Raw genomic sequence first — 17,816 nt, forward strand, 5'->3', positions numbered from 1 at the left:
AACAATATAAGGACAAGCATGGACATGCATCGTGAATAAGTATAAGTATGAATTACAAATAAGGGTTCGATGTACAATGAATTCGAACGTATGAACATGTATGAATATGTAGATGGTGAATTTAAAGAAATACGAATTTTATTTATGATCCAAGTCTCGGATTTTACAACGAAAAGACGACTACAATAATACAAGATTTCCAAAAATAGCATTACAAGGCGAGCTTTCTAATTATGGAAAGTATGAAAAAGCAGGGCGTTACACAGCGAGTGTGCAGCAAGATGTATCTCTGTATTACAAAGGCAACACTCCAGTTTCAACCAATCAAAGTCCAAAGATACAGACAGGTTTTATTGCTGATAACACCTCAAGTGCTTCTTCAAACACTCCTCAATCCAGCAAGTCTTCACCATTCGTGAACTTTGAACCAAATTTGAAAGCTCAGGAACAGCCTTCACCTCAAAGCTCTACAAGTTCTAATAATCAGGCATATGTTTCTGGGGTGCAGTGTAACATTGCGGTGAATATCAAGAATGGAAACGAGATTACTGAAACAACCGCAAAACAACACATTGCACTACTTGCTTCCGTTCTTGAGGCTTATGAAGGTTTGGTGGCAGGGAGGATTGGTAATCCTAATATGACGAAGGAAGATTACGACCAAATCGATCCCGAAGAGCTTGAATTGATTGATATCAAGTGGTGCATGGTAAGTTTGGTTCGAAGGGCTCAACGTTTCATGGAAATTACAAGCCGGAACAGTCTCTCAGGTCCTGATCAAAAGTTAGGGCTCGACAAGTCGAAAGTTACATGCTTTAAATGTAAAGAACGTGGTCACTTCAAAAGAGAATGCCCTAACCGTGAAGTGAACAATCATCAAAACCCGTTCACAAACGATTATTACAGGCAAGCGATTTATCATCGACCAAGCCAACAGCCAGCTGTTCAGAGGCCGCAGATCGAGAACAAACAGGAAAAGGCGCTAATCGTGAATCAAGACGATGAAAAAGTAGCTGAAGGTTTTAGCTGGGATAAATCTATTCCTGGAAGCGATGGGTAGGCCATGATGGCGGAAATAGTTGAAGTATCTGAGATGGTGACTGAGCCAGAAATAGTTACTGAAGATGTTTCTGTGGTTATTGAAGAGATTCCTACTGAGAATGTGATTGATATTGAAGAAATAGCTGCAGAAGTGTATTACTACCAGTCAGAACAGGAGGTATTGGCAAGTTCAATGAAATCGATAATGCCTCCTAAAGTGTTTGAATCTTTTGCAGGTTATTTCGAAGAACTAAAGACCGGATCATGTCCAAGATTTGAAGAGAAGAAAGAAGTTGTCGAGGAATTGATAGACGTGTCGAAAGAGCTGACTGGAGACGCACTGAAAGACATAGCCGATAAAGCTCTCATGGGAAAGCTGAGAGAGGTAGACTCAGAACTTGAGAAGTCAGAGTCTGTCAGTACTGTGTCGGTCAAAAAGGAGTCTGATCAGAAGTCTGGAGTTCAGGAGATCAAATCAGTCAATGTCACACCCCAACCGATGGCGGAATCATCGGGGCGCGGCACTGAGCGAAATAGATTGTCCAGAAGTTTCCATAACAACTATTCATACAATTCAGTTAAAGATACGTCCCATACCGTATCCCGAAAGGACAAACATATTATTACAGACAACAACCAAAAAAGTAAATTCTGTTCCGACAACTCAGATTTTATTACAGACATTTGTTTATTGTTTCTAGACTCTCCCTAGCCTCGATTTCATCACCGAGCACCTAAGCATCCTAGCAACTTAAGCACCTGTCACATACGTTAAAATAAAGTCAATACATATAATGTAAAGGTGAGCATACAAGTTTGATAATAGCATATAGAGTTTGAATAGTTTACGCATAACCAGCATGTACACAGAGGAAAACGAAGCATGTTAATTATCGACATGGATCTATCGATGCCAATGACTGCGGGTTGACCGTCCGAGACGGTTCGCAATACATGATTACCACCGTAATCCATGCAAGTAATTGTCCTTAACAACCCCCGTGTGAACGGGTGCTGAGTCTAAACTATAGTACTACGTCGTTAAGGCAGGTAAACAACATTCCACGTGTAAACACAATCAACAAGCATTCATTAAGTCACATAATACATGCACATTGGTTAGCGTTCAAATAGTTTGAGTAGTGTGATTGATTGTGGTTTGATATAAGTAACGTATGTAACACTCAAAAGTGCTAAAAGCAAAAAGGGATCGAGTATACTCACAGTGATTGATTATGGATTGAAGGGAGCGCTGAGAGTAAGATTAGCCTGAATAGCTCGATAGCATAACAATGAGTATCGTGGAAATGCAAACAAGTGAAAATGGATCGAACGGGCTGGTCGATCGAACGGCAGGTTCGATCGAACGGGCTGTTCGGTCGGCTGGTCTGTCCGGTTGAACAGTCCTATTCGACCGGCCAGTAGGCTCGATCGGCTGGACCATTCGAGTGGATTGTTTCTTCCTCTAGTGTGTTTGTGTTTGGGGATTTGAACTTTCGAAGTTTTAGTTGCAGTGTTTGAGAACACTGAAGTGTTCTTACCTTTCAAGTCGATCGATCGAACGGCTCGTTCGATCGGCTAGCTCACTCGATCGGCTAGGAACTTCAGTAGTAGTCCTCAGCTGAATGTCACTCGATCGGACGGCAAGTTCGATCGGGTGGCACTCGATACTACGAACGAGTTGTAAAATCGATCAAGTGTTGAGGCATAGTATCTCATGATCCGAACAGTAATGTTCACCAATCGAGTGACACATTCGATCGAACATTACTTCGTCAATATTATACCTCAGAAAGTTTAAAAAGTGAGACGCCATGTGCTAGCCGATCGGCTGGTCCGGTCGATCGGCTGGCATATCCGATCGGCTGGGCTGTTTGAACAGCCTAGCCGTTCGGCCAGCAAGCCTGACCTGGTCGGCCTTTTTGTCTAACACTTGGCTGTTTGATTACTTGTCATTATATCGAGGTAGTTTGATAACGAGTTGAACTATGATACCTTCGTTCTTACTCGTCTCTCCGGCTCGGACAGGAATCACCCAAGTCCGTCCGTTGAGCGGTTCAGAACGTCGGCTTAGAGTTTATCCCATTGTCGGTGAACCTCATAGATAGAATCCGAATCTTGAACCTCCTAACTGTTAGAGTGATTAGTTAGCCGGTTCGAGCTCCGTTTCCGTCGGTTTCAAGGTTTCAAGTGAAAAAGTTGAAGAAGTTGGAAATCGTTCATAAAAATGTTAAGATTCTTACGAATCTTAGTTTGTTCATGTGGAAATCGGTCAGATCTAAGCTATTCGTGGTTGAATGAGGCCAAAGTTTGATGTTCTTCAAGAACATCATGATGACATCACCCAAGAACACTTAGATCTTGGTGATTTCACGGTTAGAATCCAAGTTTTGAAAGATAGAAAGGTGTAGAATCAAGTAATGATAAAAAAACGTACAAGAATTAGAGTGAGAACTTACCCGGATTGAGAGAAATCTGAGAAAAAAGTGGAGAAGACGGCTGGTTCGGTCAGAGCTTTCCAAAAATAGAAAGTGTGACAATGACAGCCCTATTTATAGGCTTCCATAAGGGGAAAGTGGCAGCCGATCGGCCAGGAGCTCCGATCGTATGGGTCGCTCGATCGGCTAGGAAGATGCTAGCCGACCGGCTGGCCTGTTCGATCAGGGTGCCTCTCGCTCGATCCGCAACCCACTTTGAGTATTTCGCGACGATTTTCGATGTTTCGATTTAGATGAACGATGGTACGAATACGATAGAATTTCTAGTCAAATTACTTTCAGTCCTAACCACTATATCTAACATACAATCTTGTATAAGTCACGTTTCGATGTCGGTTTCGATTGAGTTCGATTGCCTTTCGAGTTTCGATTTGACTTTCGAATGATTTGCTTGAATACCACAACAATATAAAGTAAACACGCACAAGTAACACATAAGGCACACACACATATATAACAGTACCAAAATTCGCATAATTCGAGTCTCGAGTTCGATGATTGTTAGATTGGTTTGATTACTGATTAGTTAACTTTATCACATTGTTACTTCCTATCCTTCACAGTCGTAGATCGGTTCGAGTTGATTAAACATTCGATTACTTCAATTCTTTCTGATTACAGCACTTACTCCACAGAATACAACTAAAACACAAAATAGACTATCTACAGTCAAAGAAAGTCAAAGTTGACTTGGACTTTGACTTTGACTTTGACATTCGAAAACACGGGGTGTTACAGCCTCCCCTTGAGGAGGGCAGAACTCGTCAATTATAATTGCTTTCAATTCCTCCCATGCCAGCTCATAAGCTGCGTCACTTCCGCGCTTGTTTCGTTCGGCTGTCCACCAGTCTAGAGCACGGGACTGGAAGACGCCAGTAGCATTGAGAGTGCGGAGATGTTGAGGACATCCGCTCTGGCGCAGAGTGACTTCGACCGAGTCGAACCAATGAAACATGGCTGTAGGACCATCTTCGCCAGTGAACTCTTTTGGTCCGCATGCTTTGAACTGCTTGAAGCTGAAAGCAGCCTTGCTTGAATCCTTAGGAGTATCAGCATAAGATCCTTCAGACGACTTACTAGCGTTTTCATACACCTCACTCACAGCTTTCGCTACGGTTTCGGAGATGATAGCAGCGAGACGCCTGTCTCTCTTTTCATGGCGAGTCAAACGGTGTCGGGATCCAGACGACGACATGGTCTGCATTAAACATCGTCACGAGACTCAACACAACGAAATCAAATCTCACCTCACACGTCTAGATTGCTAACTAAAGCTTAGAATCACGTCGAATCATATCGCATAAACGCATAGGCACATAACCACAAATTCACGAAATCATAGAGCACAGAGGCACGTAGAGCACAGAATCACAAAAGCACAGAAGCACATAAGCACGCAGAACACAGAACACAGAGGCACATAAGCACCTAGGTATATAATCACAGAGGCAGTCAGAAAACAGAAACCTATTATTCAAAGCTCGCGTGTCGTTCGTTATAGCATAATCGTATAGCATATCGAGTAGCATCGTATAGTATAGCCTAAGCTTAATCGTTTAGTATAACATGGCATGATATTGTCTAGATTTGCGATAACTGGCTGTCGATTTGAGATAGAACAGCAAATGCGAGTCGTGTGTGTTGATCGGGGTGATAGCATAGAAATCGAGTAGAATTCCGGAAATTTAAACACATAAACAGGCAAACACACATAAAATCAACAAACAGGCAGGGTAGGCAGAAATCAAAACACATAAATTCGAGAATTGGATTGTCTGCGGCTACTAGACATCGACTACCCAAAGCGATTCGACTATTCACAACGAACTTGTCGTCACTTTCAACGTTCGGGCTCGTGTCCTTGCCTCGATTCTTGGACAGTGAACACGTATTCCCTAGGTCATACTTCATGAGTTCAGGTCGTTGAAGTCCATCGAGGCCTTGGTGAGATAAAATAAAATCAAGAACAAACTGCCAAGGTTAGGGTTTCACCCCTTGGCTTGGCAATTTCTTCCTTGTTTTTAGAAAGTCTACGAGGAATTTTCGTCAAAATGGGGATTTCACTCCTGATTTGGTATAATTCCCCCGTAGGTTACCGAAAATATCAAAATAAGCATGAGTAAAGGGGACAAAATCATCATAAGTCAGTTAATTTAGTCGGGAGTTTGCGGTTTTCACACCTATTCCTGACTGAACCACCTGACTTTAATTGGAAATTCGAGCGCTGAGAGTAAGATTAGCCTGAATAGCTCGATAGCATAACAATGAGTATCGTGGAAATGCAAACAAGTGAAAATGGATCGAACGGGCTGGTCGATCGAACGGCAGGTTCGATCGAACGGGCTGTTCGGTCGGCTGGTCTGTCCGGTTGAACAGTCCTGTTCGACCGGCCAGTAGGCTTGATCGGCTGGACCATTCGAATGGATTGTTTCTTCCTCTAGTGTGTTTGTGTTTGGGGATTTGAACTTTCGAAGTTTTCGTTGCAGTGTTTGAGAACACTGAAGTGTTGTTACCTATCAAGTCGATCGATCGAACGACTCGTTCGATTGGCTAGCTCACTCGATCAGCTAGGAACTTCAGTAGTAGTCCTCAGCTGAATGTCACTCGATCGGACGGCAAGTTCGATCGGGTGGCACTCGATACTACGAACGAGTTGTAAAATCGATCAAGTGTTGAGGCATAGTATCTCATGATCTGAACAGTAATGTTCACCAATCGAGTGACACGTTCGATCGAACATTACTTCGTCAATATTATACCTCAGAAAGTTTGAAAAGTGAGACGCCATGTGCTAGCCGATCGGCTGGTCCGGTCGATCGGCTGGCATGTCCGATCAGATGGGCTGTTTGAACAGCCTAGCCGTTCGGCCAGCAAGCCTGACCTGGTCGGCCTTTCGTCTAACACTTGGCTGTTTGATTACTTGTCATTATATCGAGGTAGTTTGATAACGAGTTGAACTATGATACCTTCGTTCTTACTCATCTCTTCGGCTCGGACAGGAATCACCCAAGTCCGTCCGTTGAGCGGTTCAGAACGTCGGCTTAGAGTTTATCCCATTGTCGGTGAACCTCATAGATATAATCCAAATCTTGAACCTCCTAACTGTTAGAGTGATTAGTTAGCCGGTTCGAGCTCCGTTTCCGTCGGTTTCAAGGTTTCAAGTGAAAAAGTTGAAGAAGTTGGAAATCGTTCATAAAAATGTTAAGATTCTTACGAATCTTAGTTTGTTCATGTGGAAATCGGTCAGATCTAAGCTATTCATGGTTGAATGAGGCCAAAGTTTGATGTTCTTCAAGAACATCATGATGACATCACCCAAGAACACTTAGATCTTGGTGATTTCACGGTTAGAATCCAAGTTTTGAAAGATAGAAAGGTGTAGAATCAAGTAATGATAAAAAACGTACAAGAATTAGAGTGAGAACTTACCCGGATTGAGAGAAATCTAAGAAAAAGTGGAGAAGAAGGCTGGTTCGGTCAGAGCTTTCCAAAAATAGAAAGTGTGACAATGACAGCCCTATTTATAGGCTTCCAAAAGGGGAAAGTGGCAGCCGATCGGCCAGGAGCTCCGATCGGATGGGCCGCTCGATCGGCTAGGAAGATGCTAGCCGATCGGCTGGCCTGTTCGATCAGGGTGCCCCTCGCTCGATCCGCAACCCACTTTGAGTATTTCGCGACGATTTTCGATGTTTCGATTTCGATGAACGATGGTACGAATACGATAGAATTTCTAGTCAAATTACTTTCAGTCCTAACCACTATATCTAACATACAATCTTGTATAAGTCACGTTTCGATGTCGGTTTTGATTGAGTTCGATTGCCTTTCGAGTTTTGATTTGACTTTCGATTGATTTGCTTGAATACCACACCAATATAAAGTAAACACGCACAAGTAACACATAAGGCACACACACACGTATAACAGTACCAAAATTCGCATAATTCGAGTCTCGAGTTCGATGATTGTTAGATTGGTTTGATTACTGATTAGTTAACTTTATCGCATTGTTACTTCCTATCATTCACAGACGTAGATCGGTTCGAGTTGATTAAACATTCGATTACTTCGATTCTTTCTGATTACAGCACTTACTCCACAGAATACAACTAAAACACAAAATAGACTATCTACAGTCAAAGAAAGTCAAAGTTGACTTGGACTTTGACTTTGACTTTGACATTCGAAAACACGGGGTGTTACAGTCAAAATGTCTGAGTCTGAGTTAAACAATGTCAGTAAAATTGATTGTGTTGAGCAGATTGTGGAAAAAGTAGTTTCAATCCCTGAAACACCATGCCAACAGTGTTTACAACCGTGCATGGAGTGTCTTGAAAAAGACACTAAGTATCAGGAATTGAAACATCATGCTGATATGCTTAAATTTGACCTTGGCCAAGTCAAAGAGGCGTATGATACTCTTGCCAGGTCAATTAAAATGATACAAAAAGAGAGTGTTGAAAATGACAAAGCAACAAAATTGGCTAAAGCAACACTATTTGATAAACAAATTGAGGTCAATTTTCATTTAGAAACAATCGCATCACTTAAGAAAGAGCTTGAATTGGCTAAATTGAAAACGATCGGATTGATAAAAAGTTGATGAGTTATGTGGCTTCGTCGTATGTTCTTGAACAGATAGTCCCTCAGCAGCCATGATGCGTGTTAGTGTGTATATGTTTTAGGTATATATTTTAAGCCCTTTTTACACTCTTTTAGCCAAGTTTTAAATTTATAAAACACGATATTTACTAACACCAAACACACATATGGGTAAGTGCACCCATCGTGGACGTAGTATAGTGTTGGTAAGATACCGAGGTCGTCCAAGGACACAAGAGCTTTTAGTACCGGTTTATCCTCAACGTCTAATCAAATCAAAATGTTAGAAAAGATTTTAAAACTAAGAAAATAAAACTAACTAAATGCTGAAAAATAAAAATAAAAATAAAAACAAATAGACAAGATGAATCACTTGGATCCGACTCGTGTATAGTGTAACCTTTGATTATTTTCACACTTTTGCACTTGTTTAAGAGATTATCTTAGTTATTGTGGTAGGCCCCTCTTTTGAAGGTGACGTTACCCTCAACCCAGTAGTCTGAGTCAGCAAGGATACAGTCCTAAAGGATCGGATTATTGAAAGATAATGAATTAAGTTATTAATGCAAATTATGGTAGGCCCCTCTTTTGAAGGTGACGTTACCCTCGACTAAGTAGTCTGAGTCAGCAGGGATACAGTCCTAAATAGCCGGGTTATAGTATTAATAGTAGTTTAACTTATGAGGGGGTCAAATAGTTTAGATCCCCGCCATCCAATACCTTTGGGTATTGAAGGAGATCCTACTAAATTTGACCCTGGTCCCTTGCAGGACCTCTAAACGCTGGACAAGGGCAAGACTCTTACCAAACCGTTCCCTTAACCCCCGACCAGGTAGCCAACATACCTCCATATAGACCGTGGAGATATGAATGGTGAAAATCTTTTATTTTATATATACAGTAAAATAATGTCAAGACACCACGGACAAACGATAAGGAAGAATCACCTTCAACATAAGAAACTAGTTATTAAAGTCATTAATACAAAACCAAATAAAAAGTGCAAAAGATTAAAAATAAAAAGTATTACACTAGACACTTGTCTTCACAAAGTGATGTAAGAGACTTAGGCAAACATGGCCTTTGATTGTCAAGAACTCTTACGATCAATCTTGGATCCCGAGACAACTCACACACTCTATGATGGACAATGGATGATGGTGGTGGATGATCGTGTTATGGTGGTGGTGGGTGGTGGGTGAAGTGTGAGAGAGGTGGTGTGCCAAGGGATGAGTTGAAATGGCTCCAAGCACTCCTATTTATAGGCCGAACAGAAGCCTAGGCACGGCCCCGTGTCCGCTGGGCACGGCCCCGTGCCCGTCTGACACTCTCTCTCTTCATTAATTGTAATTCGCAATTACAATAAATGCACCTGCAGCACTCTGACCATGCCCCCGTGTCCGCTGAGCACGGCCCCGTGGTGGGCAGTGGAAGCTTCTACATATTTGTCTTTTGTGCCAGGGCTGACCATCCTGGACACGACCCCGTGCTCGCTGGGCACGGCCCCGTGTTGAGCTGGACACGCCCCGTGTTGAGCTGGACATGCCCCGTGCTGAGCTGGGCACAGCCCCGTGCTCAGCTGGGCACAGCCCCAGGCTCAGCTTTCTTCTTGTTTTTGCTTTAGGAAGATGCTATCGAGGGGTCAGGCATGCCACATTTATTCCCTTTCTTTTGTATTTATGTTAGATTTGGTTGTATATTTGTTCCTTTTGTTCAATTAAGCTCATTTGATCCTGAAAATACAAAAGGAAGATAAAAGAACACTTTTTCCAACATTAGTACTAAAAAAGGGTTAGTTTTATGCCTCATTTGATGTAACTTATATGTTGCATTTTACACACATCAAATACCCCCACACTTGAATCTTTGCTTGTCCTCAAGCAAAACTCTTTATAATATGGCTTACACGCCCAAATGGAATGGGTAGAAGAGAAGTTTTGGGCTTGTCTAGCGTGTCGGGAATCCAAGATTCTTTATTAGGCTTTATTTTTATGTTATTTACAATCCTATTCGTTATGATTTATTTTGAACTTTTCATAAGAGAAATTATTTATTTGGGCATAACACGCCTTTTTAAATTCTATTTATATACAAGTTCACATACCTCACGGGGGATCACTCAACACTCGGCCGAAGATGTATTTTTGTGAAACACTCGAGAGCGGCATGGAACTTACTCCTACCATAAGCTTGCCAAGCAATCAATCCTCCTCCTTTTTAACTATATACCTTTGTAAATATCAAGAGGACTTTTGGGTGAAGGGTTAGGCTTGGGTTAAAGGTAGGTGGTTAGGTTAGTGGTTAGTAGAAAAGGGCGAAAAAGCGTAAAAAGCGTCGGTTTTCGTAAAACACTTTGTTTTTTTTCTTTTTTTTATTTTTATTCTAATGAAGCATTTTTCAAACAAGGTTTCTTTTGATGAGCTTGTTTGTTTATTGCTAACTTCATCTTTTTTTTTGTGTCACAAGAAAACCGAGCTTTGTTACTAAAATAAAGGGTTTAAAATGAAAAAGGTTTTGGTGGGTAAAGGGTGTTTGTTTTGGGGAAAGAAACGAAAAGGTTTAGGCTCAAAGGGGTTAACTAGGGGGATTTTGGGTAGGGGTAAAAAAATGAAAAATAATGGTGTAGAATGAAAAAGAGTTAGTCCTAATGCCTCTATCATTTACTTACTCGGGTTTAAGTTGGTAAGGACCGGGAATGTATTGTTGTGGCAAGTTCTAGAGTCGTACGAACCAAGCGGCTATTCACACAATAAACGAAAAATGAGCATTTAGTGTAAAGATATATATTTGTATGCTCGTTAAAGGCTCAAAACTCACTTTTGTGGGAAAAGGGTTTTTTATGTGATCAAGTATATATAATCAAATTTTAACTAAGTTTGTCATTCCTTTTCATAATTTTCTTATGTTGGTTCTTTTTATCACGATGCTATCAGTTGTAAATTTGTAAAAATATAACCTTGTTAAGACTTGAATTACCAACTTAAACTTAGACAAGTAAAAAAAAATGAAAAGTTTTTGAAAAAAATTGGGGTGTTTAGCGGTTCCAATAGAGTTTTGTGTAAGGCTTGTAATTAGGACTTGCAAAATTCAAGGTTTTAGCATCCCCCCACACTTAAATTACGCATTGTCCTCAATGTGTCCCAAAAAGAAGTTTTTCGGTTGATTAAAATGTGTAAAAGTGGGTTAAAAACAAGATTTTATGGTACTGGGTTGCTGAACACGAGGTGGTGTTGGTTGAGCACGGCCCCTTGTCCAGACTGCTAGTACCAAAAGTAAACAGAGGGCTGGGCACGGGGGCGTGTTCAGTGAGCACGGCCCCGTGTCCAGTTACCTGAACTGGGCATTTTCTGCAGAACCTTGTGCATGGGGCGTGTTGGGTGAGCACGGCCCCGTGCTGAACTTGCTGTAATGAAGAAAAATTGTCGGGAGGCTCTGTTTTTGTGCATGGGGTGTGGGTCCAAGCTTCCCTTAGTAACCTCCACCATTTCGAGTGTGATTTATTCCTGAAAATTAAAAACTAAACTAGTAAACATAAAGGTTAATCTAAACTAAACTACGGATAGTTCCACGGAATGCCTCCATGGTGCGCCACGTTTATAAGGGTCCTTGGCTAGACCCTCCTTATCGGGTGGTTCTGGCTCATCTTCAATTAGGGGGTCGTCATTGCCGATTGGATATTTCATTGATCGCTCAAGATCGACCCTTTTTTTAAATGCCCCTAATTGAATAAATAGATTATTATACTTCCGGTTTTTCAAAGCTTCGTGAGTTTTTACAAAAGGTTTTCCCAACACTAGAGGAGCGTCATCGAGGATGACAAAGTCGGTTGGAATAACCATTTGATTTGTTTGAACCAAGACGTCCTCAACTACACCGATTGATTTTATTACTCTCCGATTAGATAGAAAAATGGGTATTTGAAGTGGAGCAAAATCACTAATACTTAATTTTTTGAAAATGTAATTAGGCATTATGTTAACACAAAGATCCTTGTCAATGGTGATGTGACTAATAAATGAATTTTGAAAAAAACATGGAACCAGTGTAATGTTAATTTCAAAAGGGTCTTCTTTTGTTAGTGAAGTTTGATCATTAGTTAACTTAACACTTACCATTTCTTCAATTTTAGTGTTAGTGTTTAACCCTTTTAAAAACTTAGCATGAGTTGACACTAAACAATGGTTTTCGAAAGAAGGTGACAAGAGATTAATTTCTTCAAAATTAGACTCTTCTTGGATTTTATCGTTATCGGCCTCACCTTTTTCGTTGTCTAACTCATGAGTCGGTTTTTCACTTATTTGTTCTTCCATTTTTAACTCTTCAATTATCGTTTCTTTATTTAATTCTTCTCTTGCGCGGGACTCCTCTTCCCTTGCGCGAGATTCTTTTATGCATCTTTCGATAAATTTGAGTTTTTCTATTATCCTATCGGCTATTTCGGTGATAGAGTAAGGATCGGGATCCTCAAAGCTTGAATCCGGTTGTTCGATCCTTGGTTCCTCATAGTACCCATATGAAGTAGATGGTTCACACCATTGTTCTTCATTGTAAGTATATGATGGATAAGGGTCGAAATTTTGTTCTTCATAATACTCATATGAGGTGGGTTGTTCACGCCATGGTTCCTCATAATAAGTATATGAAGGTGGTGGCTCATATCTTGACTCCTCAAAGTATGAGTATGAAGGTTCATACATTGGTTCATCAAAAAATGAGTATGAGGGAGTAGGTTCATACCTTTGGTCTTCATAGGATGCGTATGAAGTCGATGGCTCATACCAGGGCTCCTCATAATAGTTGTATGAATTGGATGGTTGAAATAAGTACAATATTGTACCGAGTGCGGGTTACCACAATTAGTGCACTAGTCTCTCATGTAATCATCCTCCTCATAGGTGTAGTTGTAGCCTCCTGAGTATTGATCACTTAGAATCACTCAACAGACCACAACTGAGTCTCGGGACCAGAAAACAAAAATAAAGACGGAAACAGAGGTTGGACACGGCCCCGTGTTGGGTGAACACGGCCCCGTGTTCAGGGTCTGTATCTGGGCGTTTTAATTAATGTTACTGGTCTCGTTGAGCACGGGGGCGTGTTCAGTGAGCACGACCCCATGTTCAGACTCTGTATCTGGGTATCTAACTAAAAATATGCAGCACGGGGGCGTGTTCAGTGAGCACGGCCCCGTGTTCAGTGAGCATGGCCCCGTGTTTAGGCTACTGTAAATGCAAACTAAACTAAAATGCAAAAAAATGTGCGCGCGTTTTAAAAAGGTTTTGAAAAATAGATTAGGCCGTCGATTTTAAGCTTTCCTAAAATCCTTGTGTCCCCGGCAACGGCGCCAAAAACTTGATGCGTGTTAGTGTGTATATGTTTTAGGTATATATTTTAAGCCCTTTTTACACTCTTTTAGCCAAGTTTTAAATTTATAAAACACGATGTTTACTAACACCAAATACACATATGGGCAACTGCACCCATCGTGGACGTAGTATAGTGTTGGTAAGATACCGAGGTCGTCCAAGGACACAAGAGCTTTTAGTACCGGTTTATCCTCAACGTCTAATCAAATCAAAATGTTAGAAAAGATTTTAAAACTAAGAAAATAAAACTAACTAAATGCTAAAAAATAAAAATAAAAATAAAAACAGATAGACAAGATGAATCACTTGGATCCGACTCGTGTATAGTGTAACCTTTGATTATTTTCGCACTTTTGCACTTGTTTAAGAGATTATCTTAGTTATTGTGGTAGGCCCCTCTTTTGAAGGTGACGTTACCCTCAACCCAGTAGTCTGAGTCAGCAAGGATACAGTCCTAAAGGATCGGATTATTGAAAGATAATGAATTAAGTTATTAATGCAAATTATGGTAGGCCCCTCTTTTGAAGGTGACGTTACCCTCGACTAAGTAGTCTGAGTCAGCAGGGATACAGTCCTAAATAGCCGGGTTATAGTATTAATATTAGTTTAACTTATGAGGGGGTCAAATAGTTTAGATCCCCGCCATCCAATACCTTTGGGTATTGAAGGAGATCCTACTAAATTTGACCCAGGTCCCTTGCAGGACCTCTAAACGCTGAACAAGGGCAAGACTCTTACCAAACCGTTCCTTTAACCCCCGACCAGGTAGCCAACATACCTCCATATAGACCGTGGAGATATGAATGGTGAAAATCTTTTATTTTATATAGACAGTAAAATAATGTCAAGACACCACGGACAAATGATAAGGAAGAATCACCTTCAACATAAGAAACTAGTTATTAAAGTCATTAATACAAAACCAAATAAAAAGTGCAAAAGATTAAAAATAAAAAGTATTACACTAGACACTTGTCTTCACCAAGTGACGTAAGAGACTTAGGCAAACATGGCCTTTGATTGTCAAGAACTCTTACGATCAATCTTGGATCCCGAGACGACTCACACACTCTATGATGGACAATGGATGATGGTGGTGGATGATGGTGTTATGGTGGTGGTGGGTGGTGGGTGAAGTGTGAGAGAGGTGGTGTGCCAAGGGATGAGTTGAAATGGATCCAAGCACTCCTATTTATAGGCTGAACAAAAGCCTGGGCACGGCCCCGTGTCCGCTGGGCACGGTCCCGTGCCCGTCTGACACTCTCTCTCTTCATTAATTGTAATTCGCAATTACAATAAATGCGCCTGCAACACTCTGACCACGCCCTCGTGTCCGCTGAGCACGGCCCCGTGGTGGGCAGTAGAAGCTTCTACATGTTTGTCTTTTGTGCCACGGCTGACCATCCTGGACACGGCCCCGTGCTCGCTGGGCATGGCCCCGTGTTGAGCTGGACACGCTCCGTGTTGAGCTGGACACGCCCCGTGCTGAGCTAGGCACAGCCCCGTGCTCAGCTGGGCACAACCCCATGCTCAGCTTTCTTCTTGTTTTTGCTTTGGGAAGATGCTGTCGAGGGGTCAGGCATGCCACATTTCTTCCCTTTCTTTTGTATTTATGTTAGATTTGGTTGTATATTTGTTCCTTTTGTTCAATTAAGCTCATTTGATCCTGAAAATACAAAAGGAAGACAAAAGAACACTTTTTCCAACGTTAGTACTAAAAAGGGTTAGTTTTATGCCTCATTTGATGTAATTTATATGTTGCATTTTACACACATCAAGCCACATGCTGCACCAGTCTTTAAGAGCGTTCCACCCCCAATGTGGAATCATTATACATAGAAATATCCAGATGGGGTGGGAGCTGCTTTGAATCTCAAGTTGAGATCGATTGAGGATGATTTGCCTGAAAGCATATATGTCACTTTCTCTGCATCCGGTATCGACAACGAATCACAGGTTATCAAAACCGTTGTCGATCAGGTGTTGGATGAGGAGAGTATAAATCTGAAAAGTCTCAATCTGAAAAGGTTGTTAGTGATTCTGAAGATGAAGGAAATTTCTTGGATCGGTTTATACCGAAATCGGACAAGAGTGCGAATGATGATCCGATTATGGTGGTATACACTATGATTGGAACAGACAAACTTTATTCCGATTTCGAGTATCCTCTTCAGAATGTGATGATTGAGAATGTCAAAAAAGTGTTTAAGCTGGTTGAAATGAACATTAATGAGGTCAATAACAATGAATTCTTTTCAAAACCTAAAAAATCGTTTGTTACATCACGTCCAATAAGTTCGGGAAAGAAAGAAGGGGATGGTAAAGGTAATAACAAGAAAAACAATTATAAAAACAAAGGAATCGGTTTGAGAAGAAAACGGCTAAGCAGGTGTTTAAGCCGAAAGAGAAGATGAATGATATTTTTGTCGCTGGTCTGAGTGTTGATGATGAAAAGGACTATATTTTTAGTCAAAAGGCTGTGGACGATTTCAATGCAGCGAAAAAGGTGAAAGAGGAGACAGTCAAATCAACTTTTTTTCGAATATGACAAAAGGTTGTGTTATCGCTGCAGTGAAATCGGGCACATGGCGAAACAGTGCAAGAAAGTGATTGAGAAACCTGTTCAAAAACAAATTGTTCAAAAACCAAGTGTTCAAAAACAAATTGTTCAAAAACCAAGTGTTCAAAAACAAACTGTTCATAAACCAACTGTTCAAAAACTAATCGTTCAAAAACCTCAACCAAAATCACCGATTGATACAAAAGGTAAAAAGCCGATGGTTTCTCCGATTCGCATTTTAAAGAGAGGTCAATCTTTGAAGTTGGAGGATAAGCCGAAATCGTTTTTCGAGGTTGGCGAATCCTCTAAGTCTCGCAAGACTTCAAAAATTTATCCCAAAACAAAAATTTTTGAAAACCAATCTTTGGTCGCGAAGTCGAAACCATCTGTTGAGGTCAAAAAGATGGAGAATGCTTTGAATCAAATATTTTTAAAGATGACGTTGTTGAGTTTGAAAATGAAATTGATAAATTTCTTGCTGAATTTCCCCCGATAATCAATAAAGTAAAATCAATTGTGAAAGAAGAGGTTCCTAATGTCACATTTAACTTTCTGAAAACAGATGAAAAGTGTGATGTTGTATTCAGCAGTGTGTCTGAGGTTAAGAAATCATGGGCTTCATTGTTTGAATAAGTTGATTTGATGTTTGCAAGGGCTGCCCAAGTCTATACTTTCAAAGTGGATTATGGATAGTGGTGCTTCAAGGCATATGACTGGGACGCTAGCTCTTCTCTACGATGTCAAATCCATAAATGGAAGCTATGTGGGATTTGCCGGGAATCAAGGCAGGAGAATCATTGGACAAGGAACGTTGACAAATGGCGTGATTTCGTTCGACAAAGTGAACTATATAGTAGAGTTAGAAAACAATTTACCCAGTATTTCGCAAATTTGTGATAAAGCTTTTAGTGTACATTTCACCAAAACAGAATGTGTGGTTTTGAAACCAGGGTTTAAAATCCCTGATGAGATGGTGTTGTTGCGGGCTCCACGAGAGAACGATCTTTATATTCTTGATATGAGAATTGCAACACCAACAACTCATCAGAAACAATGTTTTTTGTCAAAGTCTAAAGCGACGAATAAAGAGTCGATAATGTGGCATCGTAAGATGGGCCACATTCATGTTCGAAAAATGAACTTTTTTGTACACAATGATTTGGTAGATGGTGTAATCTGAAGAATTTTCACTTGAATGATGATTGTGTAGCGTGTAAAAAAGGGAAGCAGACTCGGAAGTCACACCCACCAAAGATACTCAATTCAATCAGGTTACCTCTTGAGAGACTACATATGGATCTCTTCGGGCCTGTCAACGTAAAGAGCATCAGCGGAGACTTGTATTGCCTGGTGGTGACTGATGACTTTACGAGATTCTCGTGGGTAGTGTGCTTAGAAAAAAAAGATCAAACTTTTGAGTCGTTGGTGGTGTTATTCAAGAAGATGGAAACGGTGTATAAGCTGTCGATCCGGAGGATTCGTAGTGACAACGGAACGGAATTTAAAAACAACAAAATGTACGAGTTTTGCAACGAGAAGGGAATTCTTCATGAATTCAGTGCACCGTACACACCACAACAAAACGGCATTGCTGAACGAAAGAATCGAACCCTAATAGAGACAGCTCGCACAATGTTAGCCGATTCCAAACTACCAATCTTCTTCTGGAGCGAAGCAGTATCTGCAGCCTGCTACACGTTGAATCGTGTTCTTACTGTCAAGAAGTACAAAAAGACATGCTTTGAGCTGCTA

At 40.9% G+C, this 17,816-nt stretch overlaps 1 protein-coding gene across 1 annotated transcript; it reads left to right on the plus strand.

Annotated features, from left to right (window-relative positions):
* The first annotated feature begins 1,066 nt into the window (after positions 1–1,066).
* On the plus strand, positions 1,067–17,244 carry LOC110928394. The gene is made up of 4 exons (XM_022171409.1): positions 1,067–1,525; positions 15,344–15,500; positions 15,644–15,829; positions 16,718–17,244. The coding sequence occupies exons 1-4, from the start codon at positions 1,067–1,069 to the stop codon at positions 17,242–17,244; spliced, it is 1,329 nt and encodes a 442-aa protein (XP_022027101.1).
* Positions 17,245–17,816: the final 572 nt, after the last annotated feature.

The sequence above is a fragment of the Helianthus annuus genome, chromosome 3 (assembly GCF_002127325.2).
Source record: "Helianthus annuus cultivar XRQ/B chromosome 3, HanXRQr2.0-SUNRISE, whole genome shotgun sequence".
NCBI lineage: Eukaryota > Viridiplantae > Streptophyta > Magnoliopsida > Asterales > Asteraceae > Helianthus > Helianthus annuus.